General features: G+C 53.4%; 2 protein-coding genes across 3 annotated transcripts; both read right to left on the bottom strand.

The window, feature by feature from the left end:
* Nucleotides 1-1,132: 1,132 nt before the first annotated feature.
* Nucleotides 1,133-5,787, bottom strand: Syngr2 (synaptogyrin 2). Of its 2 annotated transcripts, XM_059269843.1 has the most exons (4): nt 5,633-5,784; nt 2,798-3,035; nt 2,294-2,433; nt 1,133-2,205 (listed from the first exon to the last, which is right to left on the bottom strand). In XM_059269843.1, the coding sequence occupies exons 1-4, from the start codon at nt 5,729-5,731 to the stop codon at nt 2,008-2,010; spliced, it is 675 nt and encodes a 224-aa protein (XP_059125826.1). In that variant the 5' UTR covers nt 5,732-5,784; the 3' UTR covers nt 1,133-2,007. The 2 variants fall into 2 exon arrangements, with proteins under 2 accessions (XP_059125826.1, XP_059125827.1); XM_059269844.1 differs by lacking the exon at nt 2,294-2,433 and having other exon boundaries at nt 2,007-2,205; nt 5,633-5,787.
* A 66-nt stretch (nt 5,788-5,853) lies between these two features.
* Nucleotides 5,854-17,367, bottom strand: C8AH17orf99 (chromosome 8a C17orf99 homolog). Its single transcript, XM_059270756.1, has 6 exons — nt 17,331-17,367; nt 16,274-16,306; nt 11,733-12,020; nt 9,066-9,374; nt 8,842-8,929; nt 5,854-5,932 (listed from the first exon to the last, which is right to left on the bottom strand). Exons 1-6 carry the CDS (start codon nt 17,365-17,367, stop codon nt 5,854-5,856), a joined length of 834 nt encoding a protein of 277 aa, XP_059126739.1.
* Between the last annotated feature and the right edge of the window lie 1,161 nt (nt 17,368-18,528).

Genomic DNA, 18,528 nt, shown 5'->3' with positions numbered 1-18,528 from the left:
CCCACCTTCCTGTCTAGTGGGTTTCAGGACAAAATGGAAAAGCAGGGAGAGCCGAGGGGATGGTGTTGCTAGCTGGCGCTGGGAGGTCAGGTTTTGTAACAGACACTTGATAATTTGGGTTGAGAAAACAGCTCATGTGCCTTGGAAAGTGGGCTGTGACAACTCTCTTGAAAGCCAAAGACCTGCATCTAAGACATGTCGGTGTGTCCCTGGCACTGTGCCCAGCCTCAGGACATGCTCAAGAGGAGAGGCCTCCTGCTCCGAGCCTGGGTATATATAGCACCTTGTTAGTGTGTTTATACTTCAGATTTGGAAACTGTCAGAACCCGCTACTGATGGCCTCATCATTGCACAAAAGAGCTGCCCCGGGCATGCTACTTCCTGACAGAGATGGCTCCACTCCATGCCATGTCCCAGGGAGGCGTCAAGAGGGACCAGACTCGACCTCCCCTACTGTGCCCTTCACTTCTAATGGCAAATGTCTGCTCTGGAGGAGGCACTGAGGGGCAGCCCCCTAAGGCCTGCTCTAGGAAGGTACCTGGGCTAGCTATTCAGGACAACTCATCTTTACAAGCTGACACAGTAGCTATTGTAGGATGCAGTAGAAGGCAGTTGGAAGAATGAGACCCCATTAGGGGAGCTGCCATCCCATGTTCAAAGTACACGTTCTTCTGGACATGACGGTTTACAGCTTTATTCCCAACACTCAGGAGGCAGAGCCAGGTGGATCTCTCTGAGCTCCAGGACAGCCAGATCTACACAGTGAGACGTTGTCTCAAAAAAAAAAAAAAAAAAAAAGGTTCTGGAGCCAGGCTGAGGCAGGAGGATTGCCTTAAGTTGGAAGCTTGCCTGGGTTACATAGTGAGAGACTCTGGTCTAGCCAAGCATGGCAGCACAGGCCTGTGCTTCAGAGTCTGGGGTAAGTTTTGAGGCCAGCCTGGGCTATCTAGATACTATCTTTGAAAAGCTGGGGTGTAGCTCAGTTGCCTAACATGAAGTCCAGGGTTTAAAACCAAGTACCTGGGGAGGGTCAGAGGGTCATCTTTGGCTATATAAGCTTGAGGCCTTTTCTCAAAACAATACTAATCAAAGTGTATTTCTACCCCTATCTGAGGCGCCATCAAGGACAACACACTGAGAAAAACATTTATTCCATCTCCCAACTAGTCTACAGTACATGAGGGCAGGGATGTCCCCACCAAGTCCCCAGTACATTCAGTGCAGGGGTTCCTGTCCTCTTCACTAGCATCTAAGAACTGCTGGGGAATATTTACATAAAGCTGGGTGTTGTCTCCAGGCAAAGCTCCTCCCTCCTGTCAGGGGCGGGAGCAAGAAGGAAGTGATATCCAGTCCCTCTGCCCGCTCTACAGCTGTCGGGCAAGCAGCCTGGGGACAGCTGGCACAGTGGTAACCCCAGAACACAGCACTGAGCATAGAGCCCAGCCGAAGCTGGGTAATGAACCTGAGTGAGGAAGTGAGGAGCCTAGGCCCGGCACTCCAAGGAGATAGGTGCATGGACACCCAACCTTGTCTTTGGAGGGAAAAAAGATAGCTGGGGCTCCTGTGGCCTCAAGCTGAGCTCCGCCTTCCAGCCGAGGGGAAACTATGGCGGATGTCAAAAACAGTATACAGCAGGCACCTGCTCTGGCCGGGACGGGATCCAGGGTTATCAAAAGCAACAAGGAACCGAGCAGACAGCTCGCTGGTAGCACTGGTTTAGCAAATTCAAGGCCCTGGGCGCCATCCCCAGCACTGGGGATTGGCAGAGAGAAAAGATCTAGTGAAAACCCTTTGCTAAAAAGGAGGTTTGGGTGGGTGGCGGTGAAGCCCCTTTGGGCACAGGCACTTCAGGTGTGCTCTGTCTGGCTGCAGCTAGGATGCAAAAAGGCATGGGCTCTTTGGCTGTAACAGGCAAGGGTCTGCAGTTCCAGGCAGCAAACCTCCAGAAAGAAGTCCAGCGGGGAGGGGTGGCCCCAAGCACTCTCCCTGCCTCTTTACCCCGGCTGCTCAGTACACAGGGGGAGGCTGGTAGCCTTCAGTGGTCTCCACGTTCTGGGTGAAGGGTGGCTGCTGGTAGTTTTCCACCGAGGCACTGGGGTAGGAGGCGTAGGCTGTGTTAGGGTCTGGGGTGGGGTCCACATAGTTCTGAATGAAGGCATCCACTCCAACCTTGTAGCGCTGGTAGGCCAGGGAAGCCAGCATACCCTGCAGGGGAAGACCCAAGGTGTGGGCAGGGCAAGGGGACCTCCATGTCCACCGAAGCCTCCACAGCTGCCCTCCGCAGCCCACCTACCCAGGAAAAGATGGAGAAGAAGCTGAAGGTGATGGCTGCCCGTGCTGAGTCTGCTCCCACCAGCACATCTTCAGATTTGGTGACTGCCCACTGGTTGGTCAGGAAGCAGAAACCAACGAACCACAGGAAAGTCCAGAGAGCTGGGGGGACAACAAGGAGGGAAGAGTTGGCCCCAGGGACAGACGGGATTCCCAGGGGCCCCCCAGGAGGGACTCAAGGCTTTGTGCTGTGTAACCAATAGAAGCAGAGGGCAGTGGGAGCTTAGGGGTCAGCTGCTAGGTGGGATGGCTGAGTCCAGAAACCTGATGCCATGCCTCACCCTTATGCCCCAACACCCTTGAGTTTCTGAAGTCAGAATGCCTTGTGTGCCATCCCAGGGTATAGGGGGACCTAGGAGAAACCTCAGGTGAGGCTCATGATCCTGAGTTGCTATCGGCAACCCCTCCCAACACCACCAAGGCGCCTCAGTTGTGAAGCCCTGGTGTGCCAGTGCCGCAGGCATACCTGAGAAGAGCAGGTCACCAATGACCAGGTACTTGCGGTCGGTAGCATTGCTTATCTGGGAGAAAAAGGCATCGACCACCAGGAAGAAGGCTGAGGCCAGAAAGGCCAGCACCCCGACGGCACTGCCATAACGGCACGCATCCTCATTCTGGTTAAACACACAGTGTAACCGGTCAGATTTATGCGTGTTGCTGTAGCCCTCGCCGAAGATGCAGGAGAACACGATCAAGGCCAAGACCTGAGGGGAGAGGAGCGTTGATGGGCAGGTGCAGACACCTGTGGGCCAGATCCTGTACAGACCCCTCTTGGGGCCCAGAGATGAGGATCCTAGCAGGGCCTCAAATGTCTCTTTCTCTACTGATGCCTCGTTCTGAGACTGCTGTGTCAACCCCTTCTGGACTCCTGGGAGTGAGGTGAGGGGCAGGCTGTGGCCAGGGTATCATCAATTCCTCACCACCAGGGGCCGGAGGACAGACTGGGCTGTTATGGGAAAGGGCTATCCCCAGCTGTCTGACTACAGGTGTCATCTCATTTAGGCTTGTGACAAAAGACAAAGAATAATCTGCTCGTCTCCATTAGCAAATGAGATTTGGGTTGAGTTTTTTGTTTGTTTGTTTTGTTTTTTTGAGACAGGGTTTCTCCGTGTAGTTTTACTGACTGTCCTGGATCTCGCTCTGTAGACCAGGCTGGCCTTGAACTCAGAGATCTGCCTGTCTCTGCCTCCTGAGTGCTGGGATTAAGGGCGTGTGCCACCACCGCCTAGCTGTTTTTGGTTGGTTGGTTGGGTTGGGTTGAGTTTTTGTTTTGTTGTTGTTTGTTTGTTTTGGCTAAAGGGGTCACATTTAGTCCAGGCTGGACTCTGTATAACCTAGGATGATCTTGACTCCTGATCCCTCTGCCTCCACCTCCCAAATGCTGGGATTACAATCATGTACTACCATGCTTGCTTGGGGCTCCCCCAACCCTGTCCCAGCCTCATTGCTGGCAATTTGAACCTAGAGCCTCAGACATGCTGGGCAAGTGCACGATTGGTTGTTTTTGTGTTTGAGAGAGAGAGAGTCTCACTATGTAGCCCTGGCCATCCCGGAACTCAGAGAACCGGCCTCTGCCTCCAGAGTGGAGTGCTGGGGTTAACGGCGTGCACCACACTTGCTCCTTCTTGGCTGTTTCATCATTAAGAGCAGTCACTGCTCTTGCAGAGGATCTGGATCTGGTTCCCAGCACCCACATGGTGGCTCATAACTGCCTGTAACTCCAGTTACAGGTTATCAGGGGACTGGATAACTGTCTGCTGACATCTGTGGATACCAAGCATGCACATGGTGCACCTTCATATACACAGGCAAACACTCATACACAAAAAAGACAGGATCTGGCTCCGGCTGGCCTGAAGCCTATGGCAATCCTCCTGTCTCAACCTCCTCAGTGCTGAGATTACAGGCGTGAACCACCACATCCCATTTGAAAGAGCTTTAGACAAGGTGGGCCACAAAATCACGGTGGCGAAACTCAAGAGTTTCATCCAACCCTCACCCCAACACCCTGTCCCGAGTCAGTTCTACAGCATCAACCAGCATCTTCCAGAACACCCTTTAACAGCAGCCCTGACCCCTCCAAGACTCCCCGGCTGGCCAGCCCTCTCCCTACCAGCTTCTTTGGCACGCTGGCTGCTCCCCTCCAGAGAGCTACAGCCTAGATTCCAGGCCCACACTTGTTCTCCTCAGAACAAGGTTCTTGGGGTGGTCAGATCCAGAGGTCTGTGGGCCAGGCTCAGCCCCTCACAGGAGCCAGGGCGGAGGTGGGAAACTCACCAGCAGGAACTGTCCAGTTCAGAAAACAGCCCTTTTGCAATCGCCCTAGTCATTTCGCCTCCTCACACCTCAGGGCCACTGCCAAGCCCACCTCAACACAGCAGAAGGAGCTGAGTCTGGGCACCGGGCTGCCTCCAGACTCCTAGGGCCAGAACAAACCGATTCTCCCGGAACACTCTATCGGGCTGTGGAACTGAAAGTCACAAGCCCCGCCTCCAGCTGGAGATGAAGCCGGAACTCGGGACTGGGCGCTGAGTAGGGTCAGGACTCCTGGCACTGCCAGCCTGACTGACAGAGTACAACCAGGGACGGAGTCTACTAGACTCCACCGCTAGGCTGAGAGGCTCGGGGAGCCACGGCACCTCCAAGATTCCAGGCCCAGATCCTCTGGGAGCAGTAGGCCCACCCTCAATCCCGCAGCTAAAGCCTCAGCTTTCAGAGTTTTCGTCCCAAGGTATGGACACCCGCCATATGCGCCTGGTACTAGAGGGCTTGCCCGGCGTCTGGGGAGGGAGTACATTCTGGGTGGGTTAGCAGACCTGTTGCTAGCCTCTGAGCGGGAAGGAAATCCTACTTCAGGGCGCCAGGCCACCCCCCTCCTTGCACCCCACGTGGCCTCAGAAAGTCCCTTCCAGGTGAATTCCCCACGCTGGGAACCGCGGCGTGCAGGCCACCTGCTGTGGCGCGGACCCGAAGCCCCACCTACTGCCAGCAAGGCGACGGGCCTGCCCCCCCACCCCGGAGCACCTCGAGGACATCCCGCACCAGGGTGGCCGGGACGGGTGGTTGAGGGTGCGGCGGGGCCCGGGCCCGAGTGGCTGAGACAAGATCCGGAGCCACGCAGTGGGATAGGCGACAGGACGCACGGCCTGGAGGGGACACAGACGCGGAGGGCTGCGGGGCCCCGCGCTCTCCGCCAGGCCTGGGACGTGCGGCCGCAGCCACCTGTCGTGCTCGGCAGCCGGCGGTCCACGGTGCCTGACGGCCAGGACGCGCGGCTCCGGTTCCTCTCTGGCCGACTCACCATGCTCACGAGGCGCGTCACCACCTGAGGCTGCGACACGAAGCGCCTCAGGTCGAAGGAGCCGCCCGCGTTGGCCGCGCCGTAGGCCCCGCTCTCCATGTCGCCGTCGCCGCCGAGCCGCGGATGGCCGAGAACCAGCCGGACCGCCCCGCCCGTTCTGGCCTCGGGGGCGTGGCCAGCCGGTGACGGAGGGCGTGGCCAGCCGCCGGTCGAGGGCGTGGTCAGCCGCCGGGGACTCGCTGCAGAGTGCCCCTTCGTGCCTGCGGTGGTGGTGGCAGGTGCAGGAACTTGGAGCTGCGCCTGCGGCGCCAGGGTGGGGCAGAAGGGAGGAAAAGCTCACCCCTGGGAGGTCTGTCCCTGCTAAGCTCAACCAGAAAGGTTCAGAGAGTCCCCAGGAAGAGAAACTCTTGGTGACCCCCACCTTACACCCTACACAGTGCCCTGGCTTCTGGTCCTCTCCAAAGACACCCGAATCCCACCAACCCAGAACCTAGGCTCATAAATGTCCAGAGCTCACCACTGTGCTCCAGACTGAAGGACTGGGGCTTAAGTTCTTGCCTAGCACATCAGAGTCCCCTGGGTTCTAGCCTCGGGACAAGAGTAGGAATAGGTGTGGCCCCACCAGTCTGGGTACTCGGTCCTCCGGAGCTAGGCCTGGGATGGGGTAGAGGACAACCCCTTTACCCATCCCTCTTGGACCTTCCAGGGAAAAGGCTCCGAAGGACAGGGTGTCTGCACATTTTTAGATGTCAAGATCATGCAGGGCAAACCACACAGTGATGGTCTCAGGAGGGGGAGGAAGAGGGCAGGAGAATAAGGATTTCATGACCAGCCTGAGCTGTCTGAGATCCTGTCTCAAAACACACAAGCGCACACACACAAATGTAATTTTAAAAATTAAATAAGATCATTAGTTCATAGAACCCAGCTGCCCTTCCCGCCCAAAAAATAACATTTAGAAAGGGAACCAGGTGCTTACTCTGTGAAGGGTTGTGTGCCAACCCAGGGCCTGAAGTGACTGCCCAGAGACCTCCAGACAGCCTTACATGGACAACACACATGTATTGCCAAGGCAGACATGGCTGTTGAGGCATGCAGAGGGCTGAGAGGTGACTAGCAGACACACAACGAGTCAGGACAAGATGGCACTACTGTGGTCACTTCAGTGGGAAGGAATAATGAGGGGGGCTGGACAGTAAGGGAAGTTGAGGCAGAAACCTGGCCCACCAGAAGGGGTGCACTGGGGGGAAGACAGGAGTGGGTGCAAGAGGGGCTGGGCCTTTAACCATCTACCCCCACCCTGCCCACACTCACACAGAGGATGACAAGCTGCTGGTGAGCACACGGCCACTCTTTATTATCTAACTCCTAAAATCTGCACACACACACACACACACACACACACACACACACACACACGCACACACACACACCGTGAGTGTTTGCTGAGGGGGTCCTGCTAGCAGGACTCTCCCGACCTCTATCCTTCACTTCTAGATTAAAAAATAATTAGACTTAGCTGGGTGGTGGTGGCACACGCTTTTGATCCCAGCACTAAGGAGGCAGAGGCGAGTTCCAGGACAGCCAGGACTGTTATATAGAGAAACCCTGTCTGGAAAAACAAACAAACAAATAAATAAAACTTCTTTCGTTACATTTATTTAATTGTTTTGTGCCTGGAGTGGGGGCACATGTGTCATGACGCGTGTCCTAGAGAGGGCATCTCGGAGCCTGTGCCTCCTTCCAGCATGTGCGCCCCTGGGATTGAACCCAGGCTGTCAGGCCTGGCAGCGAGCACCTTTACCCATCTCCCAGGCCCCCTTTTAGACTTTGTTGTTGTTTTATTTCGAGACTGAGTCTCACTATGCAGCCTGGCTGTCTTAGAACTCACTATGTAGACCAGGCTGGCCTCTAACTTACAGGGATCCTCCTGCTTCTGCTTCCCAAGTGCTGGGAGCAAAGGTGTGCACCACCACACCCAGCTGACACCTCAATTTTTGTTTTTATTTATTTGTTTCTTTGAGACCCAGACTCCTGTACTAAGACTGACCTGATCCTCCTGCCTCTACCTCCCAAATTCTGGGATTACAGGTATGAGCCACCACACACAGAAACTTTTCACTATTGCCAAATTGTTGATGACCCCCCTCTTCAGTTATGCAACCTCAATGGGGTCGTGACCAGAAGTTTAAGAAGCTGGGCTCCAGTACACCAGTGAGCAAGCACAGCCACTCAGTTCCTCAGGCCGCCAACAATCACTCATGCTGCGGGACTCCCACACACAATTTTATTTCTTTGGGCCTTATACACACTAATGCTCCAGACTTCTTGGGGTGCACTACTTTTGGTACCCTGATCTGCACACACACAACCTTTCTGCCCCCACCCCCACCCCACCCTCCGGCTCTTTTTCGCTCCAGTGATGGGTTCTTGTATGGGGCAGGCAGGAAAGCCTGGGCTCTGTCTTCTGGTCACGACCTGATGACAAGGGAGTTACAGTCCAGGTCAGGCAGACTCACCCACTCCTATGGTTTCAAGAGCATCAGTGATCTTACTCATGCTACTAAACACACCAAGTCACCGAGAGGTTACTGGCTGGTCCCTGGTCACACGGTCAGCAGGAGCTAGGCCTCTGTACCCATTTTATAGGGGAAAACGATGAGTCTCAGAGAACGACACGCCCTCCCAAGAGTCTGGCCACTGGATAGGCTTGGGAGGAGGGCCAAGCAGAGATATTCAAGAAGGCGGAAGTGGCCACCACCCAAAGGCCAGTAGCTGGTGCTCAGAGATCTGTGGTGCCTGGAGCCAGACCACACATAGGCCCTGGCCACTGTACATGTGAGAGATGTGAAGGCTTGGAGAGGGGAACCTGGGAGGCCTCACCTCTGCAGAAAGGCTGGCTGGTGGGACCACTGTGGAGGGCTGTGGAGGCCAGAAGTGCCTGGACCACCCTGGTTCCTGGAGGCCCCTTGAAACCCATAGGGAAGTCCCCCACCAGATGTCAGCTGAGAGCCCTGGTTAGGGTGGGGTGTGTAAGGAACATGCTAGACACTGTAGGCTTTTGGCTTTAATAAGCAGCTTAAGGTTGGGCACATGTTGTGCCTCAATGACAACCAGTCTCACAAGACTAACCTGCTGTTCCCCCTGGGGACCCTGGCTGGTCGCAGAGGTGGTCAGCCACTCGCCCCACGTCAAGCTCCCGTGATTACCTGGTTGACCTCAGCATCCCGAAACTAATAGCTGCAATGGAGACCAGGCTGCCAGCCAGCATGCAGGTGGCTGTCACGGGCAGCTCCCCTGTAGGGTGGTAAGGAGCCTGGGTTGGCCTTGGCTAGGCAAGGGGCAAGGGAGGCACGCAGCATCCTCAGGCCCATCCTGCCCTGGGCAGTGGCAGGTCCAGCTGCTCCCCAGCCCTGACCACCTTCCTGGACACGCTGTAGGCCCTGCTCCAGGCCTGGAAGGGCCTTCTCACCTGGGGGCAGCAGAACTCGGGCGCTGCTGTCGACACTGACGCTGTTCGCAGCTTCGCAGTGGAACCAGCCCGACATCTGGGATAGTGGGATGGAGAAGTTGGCCGGCTTCCCATGGAGTGGCCTCTGCTGTGCGTGTACACGCCCATCATTCCCAACCAAGCTGTAGACGATGGGTGGACTGCCTGAGGATGCCAGGCAGGACATCTCCACAGTGGGGCCTGAGTCCCCATCGTACAGGGTGAAGTCAGCCTGCAGCTGGGACACAGGCTCTGACAGGGTGGGAGAAGGCAGTGCAGGTGAGATGGAGGAGCTTTTCACACTCCCAATACATTCTCCTCCTTCTATGTCAAATGACCCCAGAGACTCCACTGTGACTGCCACCTCCCCCAGGCAGCCTGCCAGACTGCTCTCTGCACAGCTTGACTAGCATCTAGTCTGCTTGTAGTATACACTATACAATTCCATTTTTAAAATGTTCTTTAAAATGTATTTTTAAAAATTCTTTTTTGAGCCAGGCGGTGGTGGCGCATGCCTTTAATCCCAGCACTCAGGAGGCAGAGGCAGGCAGAAATCTGTGAGTTCAAAGCCAGCTTGGTCTATAGAAAGAAACCCTGTCTTGAAAACAACAAAAAGGAATTTTTTCTGTCTTTCTTTCTTTTTTCTTTTTGGTTTTTCAAGACAGTGTTTCTTCATGTAGCCCTGGCTGTCCTGGAATTCACTCTGTAGCCCAGGCTGGCCTCGAATTCAGAGATCCACCCTGCCTCTGCCTCCTGAGTGCTGGGATTAAAGGTGCACACCACCACTGCCTGACATCATTGAGTAATTTTAAAAATTGTTTTGGACTAAGCTCTTACAGGGACCAGGCTAAAAATAAAAATGGACTCACAAGAGCTAGGTTCCACATCACCAAGTTAACACTGAGCAGACTGCTTTCTAAGTTCCTAAATAGTGACTTGGCTGGACACAGCAGCACATGCCTGAAATCCTAGCCCTCAGGAATCTAGGCAGAAAATAATAAATAAATAAATAAATATGGAAAAGGGGGCCCAGAGAGATGGCTCAGCAGTTAAGAATGCTTACCACAAAAAAAGAAAGAAAGAAAGAAAGAAAGAAAGAAAGAAAGAAAGAAAGAAAGAGAGAAAGAGAGAAGGAAAGAAAGAAAGAAAGAAAGAAAGAAAGAAAGAAAGAAAGAAAGAAAGGAGTGCTTATTGCAGTCTGGGTCTACAGAGCAAGTTCCAGGACAGCCAGGGATACACAGAGAAACCCTGAGTCAAAAAAAAAAAAAAAAAAAAAGAAAAGAAAAGAAAAGAAAAGAAAAAAAAAAAGAAAGAAAAGAAAAGAAAAAAAGTACTTGATGTGTGCCGGGTGGTGGTGGCTCATACCTTTAATCCCAGCACTCGGGAGACAGAGCCAGGCGGATCTCTGAGTTCGAGGCCAGCCTGGTCTATAGACCAAGATCCAGGACAGGCACCAAAGCTACACAGAGAAACCCTGTCTCAAAGAAAAAGAAAAAAAGAAAAAGAAAAAAGAAAAAGAAAAGAAAAGAAAAAAAAGTACTTGCTGCTCTCAAAGGACCCCAGTTTGGTTCCCAGCTCCCATATGGTGGCTACAACCATCTGTAACTCCAGTTCCAGGGGCTCTGACATCCTCATCTGGCCTCCACTACACATATGTGGAGCACAGACAGAGAAACAAAACACTCATACACATAAAAAAAAAATAAATCTTTAAGCTAAGCTAGGGGTGTAGCTCAGTGATTGGGTGCTAACCAGCCTGACACACCCAAGCCTAGAGATTAAAGGTAAGTGCTGAGGAGCAGGGTGACAGTCTAGACTCTTGGTGCTAGGCAAGCTCCTTCAGGACAAGAGCCACCACTTAGAAGAATGGAGGTGCTGGAGTCTTCGGCCTGATGCACTGAGCATCCCTACTGACCAGTAGCTAGCTGCCCCATGCCTGGTCTCAGCCTCATCAGGGCAGAAGGCAACCTCCCTTGTGCCTTTCCAAGCCTCCCGGGGTGCCCTGTTATATCATCTTGCTTCCCAGGCAAAGCAAGAGAGGCCCAGACATTGACTTGTTCAAGATCCCACAGCCAGCTCACAAGGAGATCCCAGCCTTCCACATGCTGGGCTTCAGACCCTGTGCACCCCCTTTTAGGCTTTGTCTTGGTGTTTTTAGAGGGTAAGGATGCTGGACTCATGGAGGCAAGCAATACTTCCTTGTTCCTATTAACAGGGAGTGACGGCTGGGGTGGAGAGGGAAGAAAGAGGGTCTGGAGTGGGTGGCGGGGGAGATGAAAGCAGATGTGGTCACTTACAGGTTGTCTAAGCAACGCCCTCAACCTCAGAGAACTTTGACTTCCACAGTGGCAGTGGGGAACCTGACTGCCTCCCCGTGAGTGTGGACGAGATCATTAACAGCAATGCCTTGATTACCAGCCCCGTGTCAGAGCCCACTGAACCTTCTGGCCCCTGCTAGGAGACTGTGTCCTCTGGTCACCATGGACTGGGCGCAGCCTTGGAGGCAGGCAGTCTGCCCTCTGTCCCCACTCTGCTGCCCTCCTCCTCTCTCCCCACTCCTCCATGGATCCACATCCCACCAGCCTCACCAGCCCGCACCCCTGTACTCACTGGCCCACAGCTCCCAGTACATCTGCAGCCTGGTGCTGGGCCCATAGGTACCCGAGTGAGAGGCTGCTTGGCAGGAGTACGTGAGCAGGTCTGGGCTGGACTTGAGTGTGATGTTGATTTTGAAGGAGACTGGCTTGTAGTCGTGCACAACCCTCTTTGTCACCAGGAGACCTCGGCTAGCTATGAGGGAGTAAGTGATGGGCCGGGGTGCCTCGGGGATGTCGCAGGTGATAAGCACTTGGCGGCTTTGAGGGTACACTTTCAGCACTTTGTAGGCAATGGTGATGTCTGGGAGGTGAACCAGTCAGGGAGAGAAAGAAATCAAGAGGGATCAAGCAGTTTACAACTCTGCTTTGGTAATTCTTCAAAAACTTAAAATGATCAGAGCTGGACAGAGGGCTCAGGGGCCAAGAGCACTTCCAGAAGATTTGGGTTTTGGTTCCCAGCTTATATCAGTCAACTCGCAACCACCTGTGACTTCAGGACAGGGGGATGGACATGCTCTCCTGGCCTCCAAGGGCACCTGCACAAAGATGGTTCACAAAAACTCATGCAGATGCATATACACATAAGCAAATACGTTTTTGAAAGAAGTGTAAAGCTAGGGGCTGAGAGTTTATCTCAGTGGTATATAAGGCTAGCAGTCATAAGATCCTGAGTTCAGTCTCCAGCGCCATAAAAAAAGGGGGGGGGGCGTTATAAGAATTAGTGATGACTCAGATGTGATACTCCAAGACACATCCTAACAGAACCAAAGACAGACTCGGACAGATCTGTCATACACATGTCAGGGCAGCTCCGGTTATGGGTACCAAGAGGTGGAAACAGCTTCAGATCCTAACAGTTGAACATGAACTGTGCAAGGAATATGATTTGATCTTGAGGACAAATGAGGGTTTAGAGGTATCATGCCATGGCAGAGCCTGAGTCCGGGATGTGCAAGGCCCTTGATTTCTGGTGAAGTCAAAAGGAAGAAATGAGGCACATATTTCTTGACGTCATAGCACCAATATAACATGACTCCATGCCTGAGAATCCAGACAGGAATGAAACTGCTGTGTAAGTACACTTTTTTGGGCTGGAGAGATGGCTCAGTGGTTAAGAATGCTTGCCGCTCCGAGTCATCCAGTAGCTCACAACTGCCTGTAACTCCACTCCCAGAAGGAATCTAAACCCTCTCCTGGCTTCTGTGGGTACTGCATGTATGTGGTGCACAGACAGACAGACAGACAGACACACAGACAGACAGACACACACACACACACACACACAGAGCAGGTATGGTGTCAGTCTTTAATGTCAGCCGTTGGGAGGCAGAGTCAGGCAGATCTCTGTGAGTTTAAGGCCAGCCTTGTGTACATAGTTCCAGGAAAGCCAAAACAGTGAAACCCTGTCTGGAGGAGGAGGAGGAGGAGGAGGAGGAGGAGGAGGAGGAGGAGGAGGACTGTTGGAGCCCATTTAGGTTTCCTAGTGGCTTTACCCAGCAGGTCTGCATAAAGAAGATGATTGGACCATGGGCCTGAGTACCAGGTATCTGAGCTGGTCTGCACTTGGCTGTGCTGGGGGAGGTCTTTTGCTCCACCCTCTGACATTTCTTTAAAAACTCTTTGGGAGAGACAGGGCCCGACGGATTGGGATCCTGGCCCTCCTGAGGCTATCTTGTATTTTCTGTTTCTCTCCCTCTTTACTTCTATCTTATATTTCCTGCTGCTCCTACTTAAGAATACTCTGGGGATAAATGAAGGTGGGATGCCTACCCCCCTGGAGGAGGAGGAAATAATTAACATCCCAGACTCGGACTGTATATATAGCCTTTGCTCTACTGGGCCTGAAAACTGTAAGTACCATGATCAGAAAACTTCCCGTGGGCTGGGCATGGTGACACACGCCTTTAACCCCAGCACTTGGGAGGCAGAGGCAGGTGGCTCTCTGAGTTTGAGCCATCCTTGTCTACAGAGTGAGTTCCAGGACAGCCAGGGCTACACAGAGAAACCCTGTCTGGAAAAAACAAAAAAAGAAGGAAAACTCCCATGGAGGAGGCTCCTGGCTGTCACGAACATCTCCCGGGACTTCCCAGCTTCTGACCAGTGTACACACTTTCTTTCAGATCCTAATTCCTGCCTCAGGGGAACTTGTGTCTCCTGGTACTGCAGCTGAGTGCTGAGGCTGGGGACCCACTCCACACGCCACGGCAGGAAGTGACTGGCTGAGACAAAAGCAGGATCTTTAATTAAATAAATCTTTAAGCTGGGCTAGGGACGTAGCTCAGTGATTGGAGAGAGAACATGTTCTGGAGCCACCTGGCCCAACACCAACAGAGCATGTTTCTTCTGTGGCTGTTGAAACACTGTAAGTGCCCCTCTTTGTGGGGGGAGTTTTTTTTTTTTTAATTAAAATCCATTTCCAATTTGAGATACTGGACCTAATGCTAAAGTCTGAGCTTCTCTGGGCTCTGTTTGGCAGACTTTTAACAGGACTTCTGTGAGCTTGATCTCTGGGGCAGCAGGCCTTCTCAGGGTCCAAGGAAGGTGTTTGGGGCTGGACTCGGTTCACCGGGCGGGGAAAGGAGTCAAGGGCCAAACTGTGGTTACAGGTTTGTTTGTTTGTCTCCTTCCTGCATGAAGGGCAGCGAGCTTGACGGATAAAAGTGAAAAGACAAACGGTCCCTCTCATTTCTCTCTCAATCCGGTGGCCCGGAATAGAAGCTGGGTTTGCATAACGTGGGCCTTGGAAGCGCTAAGAAAGCAGTTTGCCACCTGAGGTGGAAATAGAAGGATCCCGCTCCACACTGAGCCGCTGTGGTGACAGCTGCCGGGGCTGCTGTTTTGCTCTGCTTTTATTTTTTGAGACAGGGTCTCACTGGCTGTTCTGGAACGCAGCACGTAGACCAGGCTGGCTTGGAACGCACAGAGATCCTCCTCATCCACCTCCCAAGTGCTGGGATTAAAGGTTGCAACCAGGACTGGCACCCGTGCCCCCCCACTTTTTTTAAAGATAGGGTCTCACTGTAGCCCAGGCTTGCTTCCACCTTGCTGAGGATAACCTTGCACCTGTGATCCTCCTGCCTCTGACTCCCAGGTGTGGGGACCATAGGTGTGCACCACAACACCCACTGATGCTCTTGATTCCAACAGCCTGGAGCACTCCCGTTCTCTCTGGCCCTGCGGGAAGGGTGGCTTTTCTTTCTGTACCTGGTTTTATCCTCATGGCCTGCAACAGTGCCAGCAACCAAGCATCCTCTGAGAAGATTTGTGAAGGAAGAAGGGATCAGTCACCTTCAGAAGCCGCATGAGCAGGACTCCATCAGCAGAGCTGAGCAGAGGCCATGGGCTGAGGGGGCAGGAAGGCAGGGCGGCTTCTGCCCAGGTACTTTCCTGAGACTCAGCCACTAGCTCTTTTTTTAGCTATGACACGAATAACCTTTTTCTTTTTTACAGAAATGAGGAAATGGCAGTTTAGTCTGTGCCTCATCCGACTAAGACCTCCGTCAACACCACCCTGCACCCTTCCTTAAGCAGAACAGAAGGGGATGCCCAGGGACGCTAGGCGAGGGACTAGACCTGGAGGGGACTGCCTGCCTCCACCCTGAGGGGCACAGAGATGAGCCTGAGTGCTAAGGGAGGGTCCATGCCGGAGAGCGGAGGGGAGGAGGCAAAGGGAAATATGGAGAAGGTCAGAGGCTGTGAGCAGTTTTCCCTGACTCCCTTCCTTCCTGGCTCTGTACCTGGACTACTGGGGAGGAAAAGAGGAGGAGAGAGGAAGGGGGAAGGGAAGGAGAAAGAGGAGGGGGGACAAAAAGAGGGAAGAAAGGAACGGGAGACAAAAGACACACACACATATATGTATTACACACACATATATGTATATATATTACACACATATATTACACACATATATGTATTTATTACACATATATGTATATATTACACACATCATATATACACACATATATGTATACATCACACATCACATATATGTATGCTGTTTTATATATATATATATATATATATATATATATATATATATAGAGAGAGAGAGAGAGAGAGAGAGAGAGAGAGAGAGAGAGAAAGAGAGAGAGAGAGAACACTCACTCTCAGCTGCTTCCAGAGCAAAGAAGCTTAATGGCTGAGTCCCCCAGCTCCCTCCCTCACCACCTTCCTCCTCTCCTGAGGGTTCCTCCTCCAGGGATAAGTGCACACTAGAATTTCCTGGCCTTCTCTGGATCCCATCCATCAAGCAGAGCTATGGGGCTTGGGGCAGGGGGAATACTGCTCCCTATGAGGACCTGGGGTCCTGTGACTGGAACTGCTGAGGACCTCTCCTCTTCACACACTCCAAACTCCTCCTCTCTCCTTGTGCCCTCGAGGCCTCATAATGGCCTCACCCAGCCCTGTAGGGCTGGAGGCCAGAATTACCCATCTGGGTCCTCCCAACCCCCTCCCTCACCATCAGGAACCTCTTTCCAGCCAAGGCACCCGCCACAGCGTGCAGCTCTGCTTGAGGTGTCCCCAACTTCTCCCTGCAGTGTGGGGGCTACTCACCTCCTGTCTGCTTCCCCGAGAGGCTGCAGGCCGCTGTAAAAGAGGAGTACAGTGGAGCTGGGAGAGGAGCGGGGCAGCCTGGAGAGGGGCAGCCTGGAGAGGGGCAGCCTGGAGCGGGTCAGCCTGGACGACGGCTTCCTGCCCAGGCTGATTCCTGACAGTGAGGTCTCCAGAGCCAGTTAGCATCTCCGATCATGATAGCTATTTATTTTATCTTCCTTCAAACAGGGTCTCTCCTGTATTCCAGGCTGGCCTTGAACTCACTGTGTACCTGAGGGTGGCCTGGAACTCTTGACCTTCCTGTCTCCACTCCCTGAGTGCTGGGGTTACCAGCATGCACCACCAGCCTGGTGAAAGCTTTTTTGCACACTCTCACATTTGAAATCCCCGTTGCAGGCAAGTTAATGGGGACCAGTGTGGAAGCCCACAGAGGTTTCCTAGTGAGATCTGAGCTTCCTTCACCATCAGGGCTGCATAAGCCCACAGGCCTGGGTACCAGGTGTTTGGAAGGGTCTACACTTGGTTGTATCTAGCAAGGGGGAGGTCTTTTGCCTCACCCCTTGGCATTGTTATAAAAAGCCTTTTGAATAAAGTTCTGGGCCGGTGGATAAGGATCTAGGCAATCCCGAAGCTATCCTGTGTTTCTGTCCTTTTCTCTCCCCTCTATCCCTCTATCTAAATCTCTTATCCCTCTCTCCTCAAGAGTACCCTGGGGAAAAAGGTGGGGGTGGGTCCCCCACAGACCAGGGCTGGAGAGATGGCTCAGAGGGCAACATGCTTGCCATGCAAGCATCCAGACCTTAGTTCGGGTCCAACCCCCCCCACTGTGGAATCGAGGTGATGCCCTAATCCCATCATACATGCGTGTAGTCTGTGGGGCTGGTGTCAGCACCCTGCTCAGACCCCCTCACATTCTCCCTCTCTCCCTCTGGTTCTTCTGCCTTCAGGTCTCTCTCTCTCTCTCTCTCTCTCTCTCTCTCTCTCTCTCTCTCAGAACTCCCCATTCCCTGAGCCTACTTCCTCAAGGCCGTTCCCATGGTGTCTGCAGGAGACTCACCCAGCATGGCCAAGAAGAGCAGCCAAAGGAGCCGCATGCTTCTGTTGGAGTAGGGTTGTGTGGGCCTCTGTCTCAGGCCGTCAAAAGCTTCCTCATCTGCCCTCTCCACCCTAAGGCCCCTGGATGTTCCTTGGGTGTTGGCCTGCAGCTAGGAGATAAATTGAACGTTGTGGCTCTCCAGGGGCCCCTAATGCCCTGCAGGGCTGGCTCCAGGGATGTCTGTGTCCTCCCTGTTCCCTGTAGGGGAGGGAGTGAGGCTGGGCCTGCTGAGCTCAGGATGGTGTTAACACAAGGGCCTTTCTTTACCAAGAAACTTTTTAAAAAATTTGTAATGGTTTATTTTTATTCTATGTACATTGGTGTTTTGTCTCCATATATGTCTGAGTGAGGGTGTTGGATCCCCTGGAACTGGAGCTATAAACAGCTGTGAGCTGCCATGTGGGTGCTGGGAATCGAACCTGGGTCCTCTGCAAGAGCAGCCAGTGCTCCCAACTGCTGAGCTATCTCTCCAGCCCCACCAACAAGGGGCTTTCTTTATGAAGGAGCCCGGAGTGGTTACCTGCTAGGAGGCGGGGAGGGGAGGAGCTTCGGTCCGTGTCCCCCATGGACAGGCATCCGCCATAGCGGCTGTGTTATGTCTCCAGGTTAGACCTCAGGGTGGATGAGGCTTTCCCTCACCTGAGAGTGTGGAGCTGTGTGCCCAAGCCTGTCCTTAAAGGAGTCCAGAGAAGGGCAAAGTCATCCCTTAAGGACCTGGACTCAGTCTAACCTGGACAGAGGAGAGCAGGCCATGTTACCAACCCTAAGGCCACACCAGGGCCAGACCCACAGGGTCGGAGGGACACAGAGCACCAAGGAAGTAGGTGATATACGTACTAGAACATGCTATCCAATGGGAGGCCGCTCATATCTGCCCACCCATGTGGCTGGGCTCCTCACCCCAGTCCAGGCCTGGGCCTGCCGGCTAACTATGGCTTACTGAGCATGCTCAGTGGCTGCTCAGCAAACATCCACTTCGGCAGTCAAGGTCGTCCACTGCCAGGTCACATCCTGTGTCAAGTGCGGATGCTCCACAGAGCCTGGCTGGCAGCTGCACTCAGGCCCAGCCCTGCCCTCCGGGAAGGCACGCTGGATCTGGGAAGGCCACTCCAGCCCAGTGCCTTCTTCATACTCTTGGGGCACATATGGAGGCCTGGTT

The sequence above is a fragment of the Peromyscus eremicus genome, chromosome 8a (genome assembly GCF_949786415.1).
Source record: "Peromyscus eremicus chromosome 8a, PerEre_H2_v1, whole genome shotgun sequence".
Classification (NCBI taxonomy): domain Eukaryota; kingdom Metazoa; phylum Chordata; class Mammalia; order Rodentia; family Cricetidae; genus Peromyscus; species Peromyscus eremicus.
The sequence above is the reverse complement of the archived record's forward strand: the minus strand, read 5'-3'. Positions and strand labels throughout refer to the sequence as shown.